The 16,224-nt window shown below is 48.8% G+C and overlaps 1 protein-coding gene across 8 annotated transcripts in view; it reads left to right on the top strand.

Moving 5' to 3' along the window:
• Positions 1–16,224, top strand: part of VRK3 (VRK serine/threonine kinase 3) — a 31,979-nt gene that overhangs the window by 15,103 nt on the left and 652 nt on the right. For 5 of the 8 annotated variants that reach the window (XM_036275326.1, XM_036275327.1, XM_036275329.1 and 2 more), the window contains 8 exons: positions 197–263; positions 1,193–1,277; positions 1,553–1,658; positions 3,709–3,801; positions 6,891–7,023; positions 8,136–8,256; positions 12,837–12,895; positions 14,114–14,262. In XM_036275326.1, the coding sequence (XP_036131219.1) occupies positions 197–263; positions 1,193–1,277; positions 1,553–1,658; positions 3,709–3,801; positions 6,891–7,023; positions 8,136–8,256; positions 12,837–12,895; positions 14,114–14,262 (813 nt within the window). Of the gene's footprint in view, positions 1–196; positions 264–1,192; positions 1,278–1,552; positions 1,659–3,708; positions 3,802–6,890; positions 7,024–8,135; positions 8,257–8,731; positions 9,257–10,226; positions 10,484–12,836; positions 12,896–14,113; positions 14,263–16,224 lie in introns of those variants that run through there. The other 3 variants (XM_036275325.1, XM_036275330.1, XM_036275331.1) reach the window with 3 other exon arrangements.

Here is a 16,224-nt window from a genome sequence, read left to right on the forward strand (position 1 = left end):
AACTTGGACAATGGGAGATAACTTAAAGTCTCTGATATGTGTTCACATTTAGCACCCTGAGGAATTTGGTTCTGATCTGCAGGACTTGATGGGGAACTTGGGTTGTTGCTGGCATTACTGTGGCCAGTGGTGATCTGGGATCCCTTGTCTAAGAGATTCCAGTGTGACAGCCTTCTCCCCCTCCATCCCACGCTAGGATGCCAAGGATGGGCGCTTGTTCAATGAGCAGAACTTCTTCCAGCGGGCTGCCAAGTCTGTGCAAGGTATTCTACAGGGAAGTGGGCAGTGGGGAGAGATTTGGAGGTACCAGCTTGGTCAAAACAACTAGCTTCTCCCTGAAGGTATGGGAAGGGTGGAGATTAAAGGGAAGGCCCAGATTTGCTCCTGTCACCGCTCAATCCTCAGGCCTCACAGGGTAGACAACATGGGCTGAGACCAGCTCATTCTAGCTCTTGAGAGCCGAGTATTAAATTTCCAAAATTAGCTCAAGCCAGTTGTTAAACAACCATTATTTAAATTAATTATATCCACTAGCAATAAAATAGATTAAGAAGAAGGGTCATAAATACTCAAAACTCATCACTTCCTAATTATTTGTCTACATTTAGATCTCTTGTACCTGGCTGGTGAAAACAATACATAATGGTGTGCCGCTGCGCATCTCTTTCCATCTCCACATTCTGTGATATCAAATTGGTAGCTTGAAATGGACTGTGGTGGGAGCATTTACACCACAGAAATTGGCAAACACTACAAACCAGGGCTCTTCCCCCTAGACAGCCAGTTGTTAAACTTACCAGCACACCTCTGGATCTGTACCACCCAGTGGAGATCCTGGGAGATGGGCTGACATCTCGTGATACCCTGATCAGTTTAGACATTTCCTGATCTTAGCCGTATGTGTGAATTCAGAAGTTCTGCCGTTCTTTCCCTTCCACTCGCTCCAGATTTGTGTATTCTTTCTCCGAAGTTTACCCTTCGTCACCTGCAAACGTAGATGATAGACATTCAGATGTCAGCCAGGCCCATCCTGTCAGTGCCCCCATTGTCACCCACCCACAGAGATGGCGTCTCTGACCAGGAGACTCGGTCTGGCCTGGACGCACTCTGTTTCTGGTCTGGGAATGGACTGTTGTCCTCATGGGCCTGGGACCAGGTGGGCTCTAACCTCTCAGGTCCCTACCTCCCCTAGTGAACAAGTGGAAAAAGCGGTTCTCGACCCCCCTATTGGCCATCCCCACCTGTGTCGGTTTTGGCATTCACCAGGACAGGTACAGGTGAGTTGCCTAACTTGCCACACCTTGCTGGCCCCTTTCTTTCTCTTTCTGTCACGTGCTTGGGCATGATTGGGACCCTGTAGCCTTTGGCCAGTTAGTCGCGTCCTTCCTTTCTCTTGCTTTGAGCCAGTCTGATCCCCCACCAGTTAGAACCATTAATCTTGCCTGGGACCAGGGCCTCATAGCCACCTAATCACGGTCCATCCTTGGTGTCCTGTGTTCTGCTCCCTTCCCTGGTCATCTCTCCCACCTCTGGGGATATTCGTGTCTTCCAGGTTTTTAGTGTTCCCCATGCTGGGAAGGAGCCTTCAGTTAGCCCTGGATGACAACCCAAAACATGTCATGTCCATGCGATCCGTGTTCCAGATGGCCTGCCGGCTGGTATGTACCTAAGCGTTGCTGGCTCCCATCCAAGGGGTGGCCACCGGGTTCCAGTTTATCAGTCTGGTCATTGGCATGTGCAGCCTGTGCCTCCCGCTGCTGGACATGAGGACTGACACAGGTGAACATGCGGCCATTAGAACCAGAAGGATAAGCATTACCATTGGGGGGCCGTGGGAGCTGAGGAAGGGGCCCCAGCCTCAAATCAAGGGGTTTGATTGGGCTTCCAGATAGAGGTTCTTGCTAAGCCGAGAGTGGGAAATAGCGAGGTGCTGGGTAGAGTGGGAGTGGAAATACGTGAGAAGAATGTTCCAGGCCAAGGACACAGCTTGGGCAGAGGCTTATATGGGAGAGAGGGCATGAGGCATTGGTTCATTCATTCATTCCTTCATCCATCATTTTTTGTTGTTGTTAATCCTCACCTGAGGATATTTCTTTCTTTTTTTTTAATCCTCACCCGAGGACATTTTTCGATATTTTTGTTCAAATAGAATGGGAGGGAGGGAGAGAGAGAGAGAAACATCAACGTGAAAGGGACATATCGAGTGGTTGCCACCTGCACGACCCAACCAGGGCCAGCGGGAACCAAACCTGGGTCTCTCTGGACCGCAGGCTGATACTCTAACCACTGAGCCAAACTGGCCAGGGCCCGAGGATATTTTTTCCGTTGACTTGTTTTAGAGAAAATGGAAGGGAGGAAGGGAGGAAAGGAGGAGGGGAGAGAGAGAAAGAGAAACATTGATGTGAAAGAGACACATTGATTGGTTGCCTCCCTCATGGGCCCTGATCAGGGCCAGGGATCAAACCTGCAACCCAAGTATGTGCCCTTGACTGGGAATCGAACCTGCGACCCTTCAGTACATGAGCCAACACTCTAACCACTGGCCAACACCGGCCAGGGCCCTTCATCCATCTTTTCATTAAATATTTATCAGGGCCCTGCTGGGTATCAGACCTTGGTAATCAGACCCTGTCCTGGGGCTATGAGTACAGTAGAGAATAGCACAGACATGGCTTTTGGGTCTAGTTGGAGAGGATTGTATTAAACAGTTTGACAGATTGTGAAAAGTTCCCTGGATAGACATGTCCCCCTGCTATGATGGCGAATAAGAGGACCCAGTTTAAATTGGGGGAGGGATGAACATGGCAAGGGAATGACATATTAGGTGAGTCCCAAAGGTCTTTATGCACAGTGTCTGCAGTATGACATGGGGGGGAGAATGGGTAAAAGATTGGAGTGGAGAGGTCAGCAGTGACCAGATCACACAGCTGAGGAGCTGGGACTCTGTCCTGAGGGCACTGGGGAGCCATGGGAGGATTGGGAGCAAGGGAGGGGCACTGTCAGCTCTGGTTGCCGAAGGACCCTGTGGGTCTTGCGGGGAGGGACGGAAGGGGGTGAGGGACGGATGGAGGCCAGATGAAGTCGCCATGAGAGAGGACAAGGCCTGAGGAGGGGGGCCAGGCTGTGAGGCTGGAGAGTCTGTAGGACAAGCAGAACTTGGTGGACAGTTAAACTTTGGGGTCAAGGGGGGGTTGGGAATGTCATTACAATGTAACTAACACCTAGGCAGTTGGATATGAGCCTGGACCTCAGTGGAGAAGTGAGAGTGAGAGCTAAAAATATAAATTGTTTAACTACATTTATTTCTGCTCCCTAGGCAAAATAAGAACTCTTTGATATACAGGGACATTGGGTTTTTGTGTTTGTTTTTTTGTTTTGTTTTGTTTTTTTGCAGGAGGCAATAAGTAACCATTTTCTTCCCCTCCTGAGTTTGCAGTCAGCTGAGAAATTGATACGAGAGACAGAAAACCAAATGTTAGTTTTAATGCTGAATTTTCTTTAAAGCCTAATTAGAAGACCTGCTTAGGTGTGCTGTCAGAGTGCACTTCCTAATGCTTCCCCAGAATTAGTCAGGCTTAAACCTCCCCACCCCTCGCAAGCAGGCCGTACAGCTGCAGGTCTGACCGTGAGGATTCAGTCACCAGGCTTTGCATCACAGCCACTTTGTGTTAGTTGTTCCATTGATGGAGATGCTTTCTTCTTCCCCAGCTGGATGCCCTGGAGTTCCTCCACGAGAATGAGTATGTTCACGGAAATGTTACAGCTGAGAATATCTTTGTGAATCCAGAGGACCTGAGTCAGGTAATAGCAAGGCCCTCCCCACCTTGGGGCCTCTCTGAGATCAGAATCTGATCTCTCAAAACTTCCATGTGTTTTATAATGCTTATTGCAGACAAAGAATTGCTATCCATCATATATAAAGAGCTCATTGAATAAATAAGAGATGAGCAACTTAGTAGAAAAATGCATAATGGATAGGAAAAGCAGTTCATAGAAAAAGAAATCCATAATTTAGTTAAATATATGAAAAGATGTTCAACCTCCCTAATAATCATAGAAATGGAAATTAGAACATACTATTTTTTTTACCCTTTCGATGGACAAAATTAAAAAGAATGATAGTATCGCCCAGCTGCTGTGGCTCAGTGGATTGAGCATCATCCCATGACTGAGAGGTCTGGGTTAGATTCTCGGTCAGGGCACATGCCCAGGTTTCAGGCTTGATCCCCAGTACGGTGTGTAAAGGAGGCAGCTGATCAGTGTTTCTCTCTCTTCCTCTTCCTTCCTCTCTCTAAAATATCAATTAAAACATATTTTTAAAAAGAATTATATCCCGGCTGGTGTGGCTCAGTGGTTGAGCGTCGGCCCATGCACCAAGAGGTCACTGGTTTGATTCCCAGTCAGGGCACATGCCCAGGTTGTGGGCCCAATCTCCAGTGGGGGGCATGCACGAGGCAGCCATTCGATGTTCTCTCTCATTGATGTTTCTATCTCTCTCTCCCTCAAATCAATAAAGGAAAAAAAAATTTTTTTTAAGAATGATAATATCTATAGTGATAAAAGCATATAAAGAAATACAAATTCTTTATATTCTTTTGGAAGTGTGAATTAAGAACATTTTTTTGAAAGTAATTTGAATATAGCAGTCAAAATTTAAAAAGCATGCTTTTTGACTCATCAGTTCCTCTTTTAGGAATATGTCCTATCCATATATTCATAAGAATATTCCAAGGTATATGGAGAAATACGCAGTGTTCCTGACAACATTGATTATGATAGAAAAATATATACTCCCAGTAGGGTACGGATTAAATAGTGTTCTAAAATTAATTTTAATTCTCTTTTCAAATGACAGAAACTTAATTTTAATGGCTTACACAAAAAAGAAAAAAGAATTTAAGGGAGGGGTGCAATATATTGGTCCAGGGGGTGGAAAAATCGAGGACTTGACTGAATCTAGGACCTCAAGCCCTGTCATTAGGAAACTGCCCCCCCCCCCCCCGGCTCTTCTTGTTTGTGTATTGGTCATTGTGAGGCAGACTGCCTTCCCTCATGGTGACAGAATTCACCACCAGCAAATCAGGCTGAAATCCCCTCAGCTGAGCAACCCAGTGGAAATAGATCAAGTGAGCCTCACTTCAGTGACATGGACTAAGAGTTGGAGAGAGGTGATCCCAGAGAAAAATCCTAGAACTGTATTAGAGCTCTCCAGAGAAACAGAACCAACAGAATGTACAGAAAGAGATTCATTGTAAGGAATTGGTTCACACAATCAGGTACCACAGCGACTTTCAAGCGGTGTGCTGCACGAATTTTTAAAACATGCAATACCTGACTATTTAGTCAGGGGCATCAAGCTCTTTTCCCTTAGACTGCCACATAGAAAAATAACAACAGCCAACACAACAGTAGCCATCCAGTGTGAATGAATGAGAATTATACCTATTTTTTTGGTCACGTTGGCAAAAAATATATTTTTTGGCATGGCTGCAGAATGTTAGTAATTAGTTTATGTGTGCCAGGGATGGAAAAGGTTGAAAATCGCTGATGTACAGAACTGTACAGAAAGAGAATTATTGTAAGGATTGGCTCACACAGTTATGAAGACAGAATCTTAAGATCTGCATTTGGCAAGCTGAAGACCAGGAAGAACTGATGGTGTAGTTCTACTCAGGGTCCAAAGACCTGAAAACCAGGAGAGCCGACTGTGTAAGTTCCTGTCTGAAGAGCTGGCAGGCTCAAGACCCAAGAGAGTCAATGCTTCAGTTCAAGTCCAAGGCTGGAAAGACCAATGTTCCAGCTCTTACAGTCAGGCAGGTGTTCCCTCCCACTCAGCCCTTTTGTTCTAGTCAGGCCTTCAACTGATTAGATGAGTTCCACCCACGTTAGGTAGAGCAATCTGCTTTACGTAGTCTATGTGTTTTTTTATTATTATTATTAGTTTTTAGAGAGAGAGAAACATCAATGAGAGAGAACATTGATTGGCCGCCTCCAGCATGTCCCCCACTGGGGATCGGGCCCACAACCTGGGCCTGTGCCCTGACCAGGAATCGAACCGGTGATCCCTTGGTGCATGGGTTGACGCTCAACCACTGAGCCACAAGGGCTGGGCACTTAGACTGTGATTTTAAATGTTAATCTTGTCCAGAAACATCCTCACAGACACACCCAGATTAATGTTTGGCCAAATCTCTGAGCACCCTGTGGTCCAGTGAGGTGGACACTTAAAATTAAATATCACGAACTATGACCAGAAGAAAAGGATGTAGATCTCTTGTGGACAAAACCAATAGTTGCCCACTGTCCAAATGGCAGAATACAGTGAGCCATTAAAACGCAGATGGAGCTAACTGTGTAACTGGCTGATAAGCACTTTACTTGCTGTTTTCAGCCCAGTTAAGCCTTATAACAACCCTTCAAGGTGGAGACCATCATTGTCTTCATTTTACAAATGGAGAAACTAAAGCACAAAAATGTTATATGACTTGTCCAAGGCTGTACAGCCACCGAAGGTCAAGCTGGCATTTGAACCTGATCCATCCGGCTCCAGAGTTAATGCCCTAACCCACTGTTAAGTTCAGAAGGCTGGCTGCCCAGCAGGAGGTAGAGTGGGACACCTCCGTGGAAAACTCAAGCCCCCACCCTGTCCACATGTGTTTACCAATTATTTCAAGAAAACGACTTGCAACTATTATTAGTGGTTACTTCTGGGCAGTAGGTTTTGGGGACTGGGTTGCAATAGGGATGGTTGGTTTCGGTTCTTTTCACTTCACACTTTTGTACTGCTGGGCATTTGGTTATTTCAGACTACACTCACAACTGAAATGTCTGATTTCAAAGTCCAGCCTCCTAACCGCCAAACTGTATGACTTCTCCCCACACCCACACAGGTGACCTTGGCAGGCTATGGCTTTGCCTTCCGCTATTCCCCAGGTGGCAAACACGTGGCCTACACGGAAGGCAGCAGGAGCCCACATGACGGGGACCTGGAGTTCATTAGCATGGACCTGCACAAAGGATGCGGTAAGAGGCCTGAGAGTGGGTTCAGGACCGTGGAGACATGATACAAGGGCAGCTCTAGGTTTTCTTAACTTTTTAAGACTCTAGACAGAGACTCAGATGTTGACAAGATCTCAGGAGGTGTCAGCTGAAGCCGTGGGAGAGGAATGAGGTTATCTAAGGAACGTGTACAGAGTGAGCAGAGAGCCCAGGGCAGGTTCCTTGAGGAGGTCTCAGCCCCTTTCCCAGATCCCCTGATGTCATGGCCATCCACGTGCCCACCTGTGTCCTCCCACCAGACTGAGCTCTGAGCTCACCCAGGGAAGGGATGATGCCTGTGCCTTAGCATCAGGTGGCAGAAGGTCTGGCACAGACAACTCTCGGTGTTTGTTGAAGGGTATACGAATCCTAAATCATGACAGCGTAAGAAAAAGAAAACCCAGTGGTCTTTGCTCCCCTACTGAGGCTGTGTTCAGTGTCCACCCCTCTGGGCTCCCTGGTGCCCTGTTCTGTGTCCTCTGTAGCTCAGGTAATTCTACAATATAATCATCTCCCCACTAGACTGAAGAACTGAGACCCAACCAAACTCTTGTCTAGAATTTGGGAAATGGGATGGGGCCTGGCGCAAAGGGCTCTGAGGGCTCATTGAACGCATGAGTGCATGAATGAAGTAGATGAGGGAGTGAGCAAGGGAGCGTGGGGATGCAGAGATGACTGGGAGAGTGGATGAGAGTAACAGACTCATGAGAGTGAGAGAAGGCGAATGAACAGCTCTGGCCAGTGTTGCACAGTGGTTAGAGCATTGGCCCACGATCAAGAACCACGTACCTGGGTTGCAGGTTCAATCCCCAGCCCCGGTTAGAGCACGTGTGGGAGGCAACCAATTGATGTATCTCTCACATGGATGTTTCTCTCTGTCTCTCCCTCCTTTCCACTCTAAAAATCAATGGAAAAAATATCCCCAGGTGAGGATTAACACCAACAGAAAAAGAGTGAATGAACAGACGAGAGCCTGTGTTTGGGTGGTTGAGTGGGAGTGCATGGTTGAGTCAGTGAGAGGGAGAAAGGAAGGAGGTGGACATGGCAGTAAATGGAGCATCTAGACTCAGCCGCCACCTCTTTCTCTCCCTTCCTAGGGCCCTCCCGCCGCAGCGACCTCCAGACCCTGGGCTACTGTTTGCTGAAGTGGCTCTACGGGACCCTGCCGTGGACAAAATGCCTTCCCAACACTGAGGATATCATGAAGCTGAAACAGAGGTGAATCTGGGGTTCAGCAGAGCCCAGCACTGGCCCAGCACCTGTGCAGGCGGGGCAGAAGCTCAGAACCCCACAGGGAGCAGAGAGGAGGGGCAGGCGGTGTGCAGCAGAGCCACGGCCTCCGCAGTTCCCTGGCTGTGCTCTACTGTCCGTTCCAGCAGACAAGAGCTTGAAGGGCTCTGGCTTCATGCTGCCTGCGGTCAGATTCCGGCCCCAGTGTCCTCAGTGAGGTGGGAATCCTGTCAGCACCCACTGCAGGGGCTATGGAAGGGTTCAGAGAGTCAGGTACACAGCACTCAGCAGAGCCTGGCCTGTAGAAAATGTTCACCGTGTACTGGACACCATGATTCATTCAGTCCTTCACGGGCATGTGGGCAACCTGACCAGTTAGGTCTGGGGCCTGACTCAGCATGGGCAACACCAGCCAGCGGCGTTCACACTTCCTCTCCCTCACCTTTGCATGTAAAACCACCAGATCCTGCTAGTTCCGTTTTAGACATTCAGCATCAAGGACAGTGCCCCCTGCTGGCTGCAAAGGTGTAAGGTTCAGCACCAAGGACAAAGACATCTGTTTGCAAAGGAAAGTGCTGCGTGTCTGGTTCAGCACCACGGACAGAGGACAGCTGGGCAGAGAGGGAAGTAAAAGGGGGCTTTGTTCCTCGGCACCAAGGACAGTCAGTGGACAGCTGGACACAGGGAAGCTCTGCAGGTACAAAGGTTGGGACTCAAAATCTGGTAGAGACTTGGGGACTAAGAGTTGCCCGGGAGTCATTCAGGAGGGGTCATCTAGGAGATGTTGGCTATCAATGTCTGAAGTGCAGAAATGAAGTAAATCTAAATGGAGATTCAAACCTCAGTGGTATCTCAGGAGTTGTCAGCAGAAGCCCTGGGATGGGATGAGATTGTCCAGGGACAACGTGCAGAGTGGGAAGAGGGAAACCTTTCCAGTGAACAGCATTGGGTCCACTATGCTTCTGTTCTCAGTGTGCTGTGTCACTGGTTCATCTTAAGCCTCTTTCATTTTATTTTGTCCCTGTTATGTCCCCTGTCTTCCTTCTCTCAACCATGGACACCCATTCAAATGTGTTTAATGCATGTTCTACTGATATGTTTGTTTAAATGTTTTTGTATCCTTAAACGTGCATGATGGTGGTGGTACTATGTGTGTTTGTTTTGCATAAATGTTCATCTCTAAGTCTCATCTGTTTTTGGCTTGTTTCACTCAACACTGTGTTCTTTTTTTTTTTTATCTTCACCCGAGGATATTTTTCCTTTTGTCTTCAGATAGAGTGGGAGGGAGAGAGAGAGAGAAACATCGATGTGAGAGAGACACATTGACCGGTTGCCTCCCACATGACCCTGACCAGTGCCGGGGATGAACTGCAACCAAGTTCGTGCCCTTGACCGGAATCAAACCTGTGACTCGTTGGCCTGTGGGCCGACACTCTATTCACTGAGCCAAACCAGCCAGCGCTTGACAGTGTGTTCTTCAACTTTAACCTCATTGTTACAAGTGCATCAAGTTTACTGCAAGTTTATATAGATACGTTTATGTGCTTGAACAGTGTCTGATGAGTGTATTTAGTTTGCATAAACAGTGCTCTGCTCTCAATTTCATTGTTTCTTGCTTTCTTTCACTCAATGCTGTATTTTTTCTTTGAGCTGCATTGCTAGTTCACTACCTCTGAATACTCTTCCCACATTTACTTGTTTAAATGTATCTGTGTCCTTGAAAGATGTGTCACAGTGTCGTTGGGTGCGTGTTTGGCCTAAATGGTACCCTGCCCTGAATCTCGTCCTCCTTCAGGTTTCAGCCTAATCGTCACGCCCCAGAAAGCCCTTCCCTTACCCTTTCTGCATCAGATCTCCTGCCGGTACACGCTCAGGGGAAGGGATTTGCCCCTGTCATGTCGGCCTGCTCATAAAGGCCAGCTCAAGGCTAACGTTTATCATGCCCTTGTCTGCACCAGGTACTGTGCCCAGTGCTTCCCTGTGTCATCATCAGAACAGTTCTGAAGTAAGCACAGTAATGATCTGAGGCACAGAGCTTAAGTAATCAGCCCAGGTCACACAGCTACTGAGTGGAGGCACTCAGCTTCACATCCAGCTCATTCAACTCCAGAGAAGGCCCTTCTACCTCAAAGCCAGTGTCTCCCAAGTGTGAGTGCTGAGCACTCATGAAATAGCCGTGGAATTAATGCACGTGCCTTTATTCTTTGGCCTGGACTTCTGTGTGACACACAGGTTAGGCAGACATGCCCTAGCCTTGAGGGGGAGGGTTCCCAGGCTGGGAGGAGACACATGGGCTGCTGAAAGCTTTTACCCAAAAGATGCCTAACCCAGTCTATAGCAAGCAGGTTACCTCCCAGGCAGGCAAGGGGGAAGCCAGATCTCCAGGCAGACAGGATTGTACGTATGTGAACTCTTCATGTATTCATCCATTTAGAACCTGTTTTCCAGGGGCGTCAGTTTGCCAGCACCGTGCTGGGGGTGCAAGGATCAGCAAAGGGCACCTCTTGTCAGTGCAGCCACCTGCCGAGGCTCTGCCGAGTGGAACCCTCTCTCTTTTTTTTTAATCCTCGCTCCAGGATATTTTCCTAAATATCTTCAGATAGAGTGGAAGGCAGGGAGAGAAATAGAGAAACATCGATGTGAGAGACACATCGACTGGTTGCCTCCCACATGGCCCTGACCGGGGACCAAGGTATGTGCCCCTGGCTGGAATCGAACCCGCGACGCTTTGGTCCGTGGGCCGACGCTCTAACCGCTGAGCCAAACCAGCCAAGGCTATTATCTTTTTTAATCCTCACCTGAGGATATGTTTTTCATTGATTGAGAGATTGATTTGAGAGAGAGAGAGAAACATTATGTGAAAGAGAAACATTGATCAACTGCCTCCTGCACATGCCCCAACTGGGAGTTGAACCTGCAACCTGGGTATGTACCTTGACCAGGAATTGAACCCACAACTCTTCTGTGTGCAGACCGACACTCTAACCATCTGAGCCACACCAGCCAGGTCCTGGTAATCATTTTAATATTGATGATTTTAGTACTAATAACGTTCATTCCAGAGCCCCAGAGCCCAACCACAACCACAGAGGGAGAGTTGGGCAGTGATAGGTGCTCCATGGGAAGATGTGGGCAGTAATATCGCATTCTGGACCCCGCAGTAACCAAAAGGACCACAAGGGGGCGATGTTGGCACATGCAGGTTTTCTGGAACCCTAACTTCTCTGGGGCATCTTTGGTGTGTGTGGCCTTTTTCCATTCGCTCAACAAATATCTATTCATTTTCTTGTGCATCCTAGTTCATGACAGAATGAATGACTAAGAGAAGAAACTGTGTGTGTGTGTGTGTGTGTGTGTGTGTGTGTGCGCGCGCGCGCGCTTAGAGATATATATATGTATACAAATATTTGTGTGTCGATAGTTAATCTTCGTTATTCACAGATTTCATATTTGTGAGTTTGCCTATTCACTATAATGTATTTGTATCCCAAAAATCAATACTCGCAGTGCTTTGTGGTTGCTCTCAGACACACGCAGAGTGGAGACAGTTTTGAGTCGCCCGATGCCCGTCATTCCAGCTGAGGTTGAACGAGGCGACTCTCTGCCTTCTGCGCTCTGCTCTCACGCTGTGAATCAGTGGTCTATTGAAGGCCACATTTTCCACCTTTTTGTGCTTTCTGTTAGTGGTTTCACTGTTTAAAGTGATCCCAAGCATGACCTAGCTGGCATGGTTTAGTGGTTAGAGCGTTGGTTTGTGTACCCAAGGGTCTCGGGTTCGATTCCCGGTCAAGGGCGTGTATCTGGGTTGTAGGTTAGATTGGGCATGGGAGTCAACCAAGGGATGTGTCCCTCTCACATCCATGTTTCTCTCTCTCTCTCCCTCCCCCTGTCCCTTCCACTCTCTCTAAAAATCAATGGAAAAAATGTCCTCGGGTGAGGATTAACAACAACAAAGTGCAAGGAGGCCATGCTGTGCTTCACAGAGAAAAGACGTATTAGATGAGCTTCCCTCGGGCATGCTGTTGGCCATGAGCTCAGTGTGAATAAAACCACATTCTATTAAATATGGTGTCTTCAAACACAGCCACGGAGGGGAGGGGAGAGGGGGAGGAGAAAATAAATAAACACAACCACATAAAGCAGGCTTACTAGGTAATCAGCTGATGAGAATGTTGTGAGCAGAGGCTCACAGGAACCGAATGCTATGTTCCTCCTAGAAGCAGATTTAGAATTTGCTAATTCAGGGTTCGAGGTGACTCTCTAGGGCATAGTGACCACGAATAATAAGAATCGGCTCTATACTTCTGATAATATTTTTTGAGAGAGAGAAGGGAGAGGGAGAGAGAAACATGGATATGAGAGGGAAACACTGATCCACTGCCTCCTGCACAGCCCCCACGGGGGATCGAACCCAGGCATGTGCCTGGCCGGGAATCAAACCAGTGACCTTTTGGTGCATGGGACGATGCTCAGCCAACTGAGCCACACCAGCCAGGGCTGAGACGTTTTGTCTAAAAGGTTGCTCTCCCTTCCCAAAAAGACCTTCTCATGTACCTCTGTCCTGTCAGGTTCCTTGACAACCCGGAGGCCCTCGTGGGACAGTGCAGTTGCTGGGTGAGGCCCTCAGGTATGTCCTGAAGGGGAGGGACAGGAAGGGGCTGTGGCAGGACCAGGCACTTTGAATCCACGTGGGGTCGCCTCCCATTAACACCCCTTTGTTGCTTTTGAGTTTTTCAAATTGCATGTGTATACGTGCTCACTGTAGAAAAACAAAAATCTTCCCAAAAAATTCAGAAGTGTCTTTGAACAATAATAACCACACACGTGCACACACAAGCATGTACACACAATGGTTTGGTTTTTTTTAATATTTTTTCTTTATTGATTTGAGAGAGAGAGGAAGGGAGAGGGAAAGAGAGATAGAAACATCGATTAACCGCCTCCTGCATGCCCCCCACTGGGGATCGGGCCCACAACCTGGGCATGTGCCCTGACCGGGAATCAAACCAGCGACTTCTTGGTGCTTGGGTCGACACTCAACCACTGAGCCACACCAGCTGGGCCACATAATGTTTTTTTAAATGTGGAATCATATTCTATATATTGGTCTTCAACTTGCTTTATTTCATGTAAGAGTCTACCTTGGAGATTTTTTGTGTCAATGTTTATAGAGTATTATTAGTATCTTTAAAAAATAAGTATGTTTTTATTGATTTTTAGAGCAAGAGAGACATCGTTGTAAGAGAGAAACATCAATTGGTTGCCTCCTTTGCGCTCCCTGACTGGGGATCAAACCCGCAACTTGAGCACGTGCCCTGACCAGGAATCAAATCAGTGACCCTTCAGTGTATGGGACCAGGCTCCAGCCAACCGAGCCACACTGACCAGGGCTACTCCTTTTTTTTGTTTACTGGGTTTTGGTTTAAATACCAGTCTTGCTCTGGAATGTTTACTCTCTGGACTTGACGGTAACAGTTTGATGGTCCCCGTTTTAGAGGCACACTAAATATTTGCAGGGGAAATGACCTAATGAGCTGGGATCTGCTTTGAACGCGTACAGGAGGGGCAGTGGCAGGGTTTGGGCGAAACATGATGAGCTGTGAGTTGACAGTGTTGAGACTGGGTAATGGGTTCACAGGTGTTCTCGATACTGTTCACCTCTTGCAAATGTCTGACTTTTTCCAAAAATTTGGGGAGGAAATCTAAGTGCCTGTGGCAATACCAGGCACAGAGGCAGCACTGAGCCAATGGGCACCATGGATGGGACCCTCTGGGTGTAGTCCCCTGGGCTCCTGGTCAGGGGCCCCTCTCAGACCTCTCCCGTGTCGGGGTGTTGTGACCACAGAGACCCTGCAGGAGTACCTGAAGGTGGTGATGGCCCTCGCATACGACGAGAAGCCTCCCTACGACGTGCTGAGGAAGAGTCTGGGAGCCCAGTTGCAGGATCTGCGGGTGTCGGCCTATGACCCCATAGACCTCCAGATGGTGCCATAGGTAGGTTCCAGTCTTAACCAACCCCCCTGCCACCCCAGCGCAGCTTCCCAGGTGGCATTTGATGTTTAATCCAGGGGCCAACTTCCCAGTTAGATGCTGGATTTTTCCACAGGGCTCTTGAACTTTCCAACCCCCCAGGAATCACAAGTAGCAGAAACCTGACACAAACGGGCTTTTAGAAAGAGGGGGGTTGACAGGCTCATGTAGCTAGAAAATTCCAAAGGGGAAGCTTTAGGCATGACTGGATCCAGAGCCTAGAAAGGAGCCTCGAGAGAGTATCTGTCTCTGTTTTCCTGTCCCCTCCTTCCTCCCTCTGTCCCTCCACCACGCCCCTGAGGTCCCTGCATCCCTTTGGGTTGGCTCCCTTGTGCCCCCACACACACAAAACCTCGCTGGCTCTGTGCCCCTGCTCTCTGCACCTGACAGTTTGTCTCACAGCCCTTCCTGTGGGCTCGGAACGTCCTTGTTTATGGCAGCACCGTATTCCGTCATGTGAACAGAGGATATTCTCCATAACCAGGGGCTGGCCTCTGCTCGGCCTCCTGGGTTTTTGTTGTACAACCAGCGTTGCCATGCACTCTGGTGTGCTCCCGGGTCTGTGACCATTGGATCGCGCTCCGTCGGGGCTGGACCTGTTTACACCCCTTTTTGTACAGTGTGAGAGTGTATGGGAGTTTGGGGGAGGTCAGAATGCAACTAAGTTCGCTTGACAGGGCCACATGGACGTCCTGAAGAGGAGCTTCCCCAAGGTCCTCCTCTGCCCATGGAGCTGTGATCTCTCTCCTCAGGGCCAGTTGGAATCAGAGCTCAGTGTGTGTCTAACTCAGGGTTCGCGAACAGAGGCGAGAACAAGCGGGGCATTGTCCCTCTCTGCAGACATTCTTGGTTGTCGGCACTGGGAAGAGGGCTCTGCCGGCACCTAGTGGGTGGAGGCTGGGGATGTGCTTAACACCCCACAGCGCACAGGCTGGCCCACCAGACAGTCACCTGCACTAATGCCAGGTGTGCCAGGCTCGGGAAGCCAGGTCCACGGGCGTCCTCGTGGGTGGCCGCCTGTCTCCTTCAGCCGCAGTCCTTGTCCTCTTGACACTTTGGTTACACCCTTCACTCACATCCTAAGGCTGACAACGCAAGACCCCTTGTACGCATGTATAGCTCTCCTCACGGGCCTGGTCACAGAGCACTCGGAAAACACCTGGGTGTGCGTTTGGCTTTTTCCACAGGGTCATTAGCTCTCCAAAACTGAAGGCATGACTTCCGCACCCACCCAGCCCCAGTCCCAGTCTCCCCAGCTTAGGAAATGGCTCCTCTGTCCCCCAGCTGGCCAAGAGACCTCCCAGTCCTCCCCACACTCCTCTCTCCTGCCATCCCTCCGGGCAGTTGCCAAGCCCCTTCTAGTCTGTTTCCTCCAGGTCTCTGCCCCTGCCAGAGGTGGTGAACTGTGTGGTCACTTGTCACAGTCACCCACTGGCATTGAGCTTCATGAGGGCAGGTTCATGTCTTTCTCTGACATCTCTGTCTTTCCTGCACATTGCTGGCCTGGCGCACGGAGACTACTCGTATTTATCAAGTGGGCGACTCCCGTCCTCCTGTTGGTGCTGGCCTATCTTATTTGACTTCCTTTCTGCCCAGTACAAAGGAAATATTAAAACTCAAAACCCAGCAGCCTGTCTCAGGATCATTAGCGTTTCAGATGTGCTGACCCTCTGGGGGCCTCTTACTCAGCAGCAGGCTTGTCCCTTGGTTAGGAACTTAATGAGGAGATGCTATGTAAGGAGCCCAGTGACCTTGGAGTAACTTAAAGGTCATTTCACCTCTGCTTTGTGGCAGCTCCTTGCCTTGGCCTGCGTGCCCGACATCCCCTCCTCCAGTCCACTTTGTTCCAGCCACACTGTGCTCCCTTCAGATTCTAGACTAGGCCAAGCTTCATCCCACCTCAGGACCTTTGCACTTGCCAGTCCC

Source organism: Molossus molossus, unplaced genomic scaffold, assembly GCF_014108415.1.
Source record: "Molossus molossus isolate mMolMol1 unplaced genomic scaffold, mMolMol1.p scaffold_m16_p_21, whole genome shotgun sequence".
In the NCBI taxonomy this organism is placed as follows: Eukaryota; Metazoa; Chordata; class Mammalia; order Chiroptera; family Molossidae; genus Molossus; species Molossus molossus.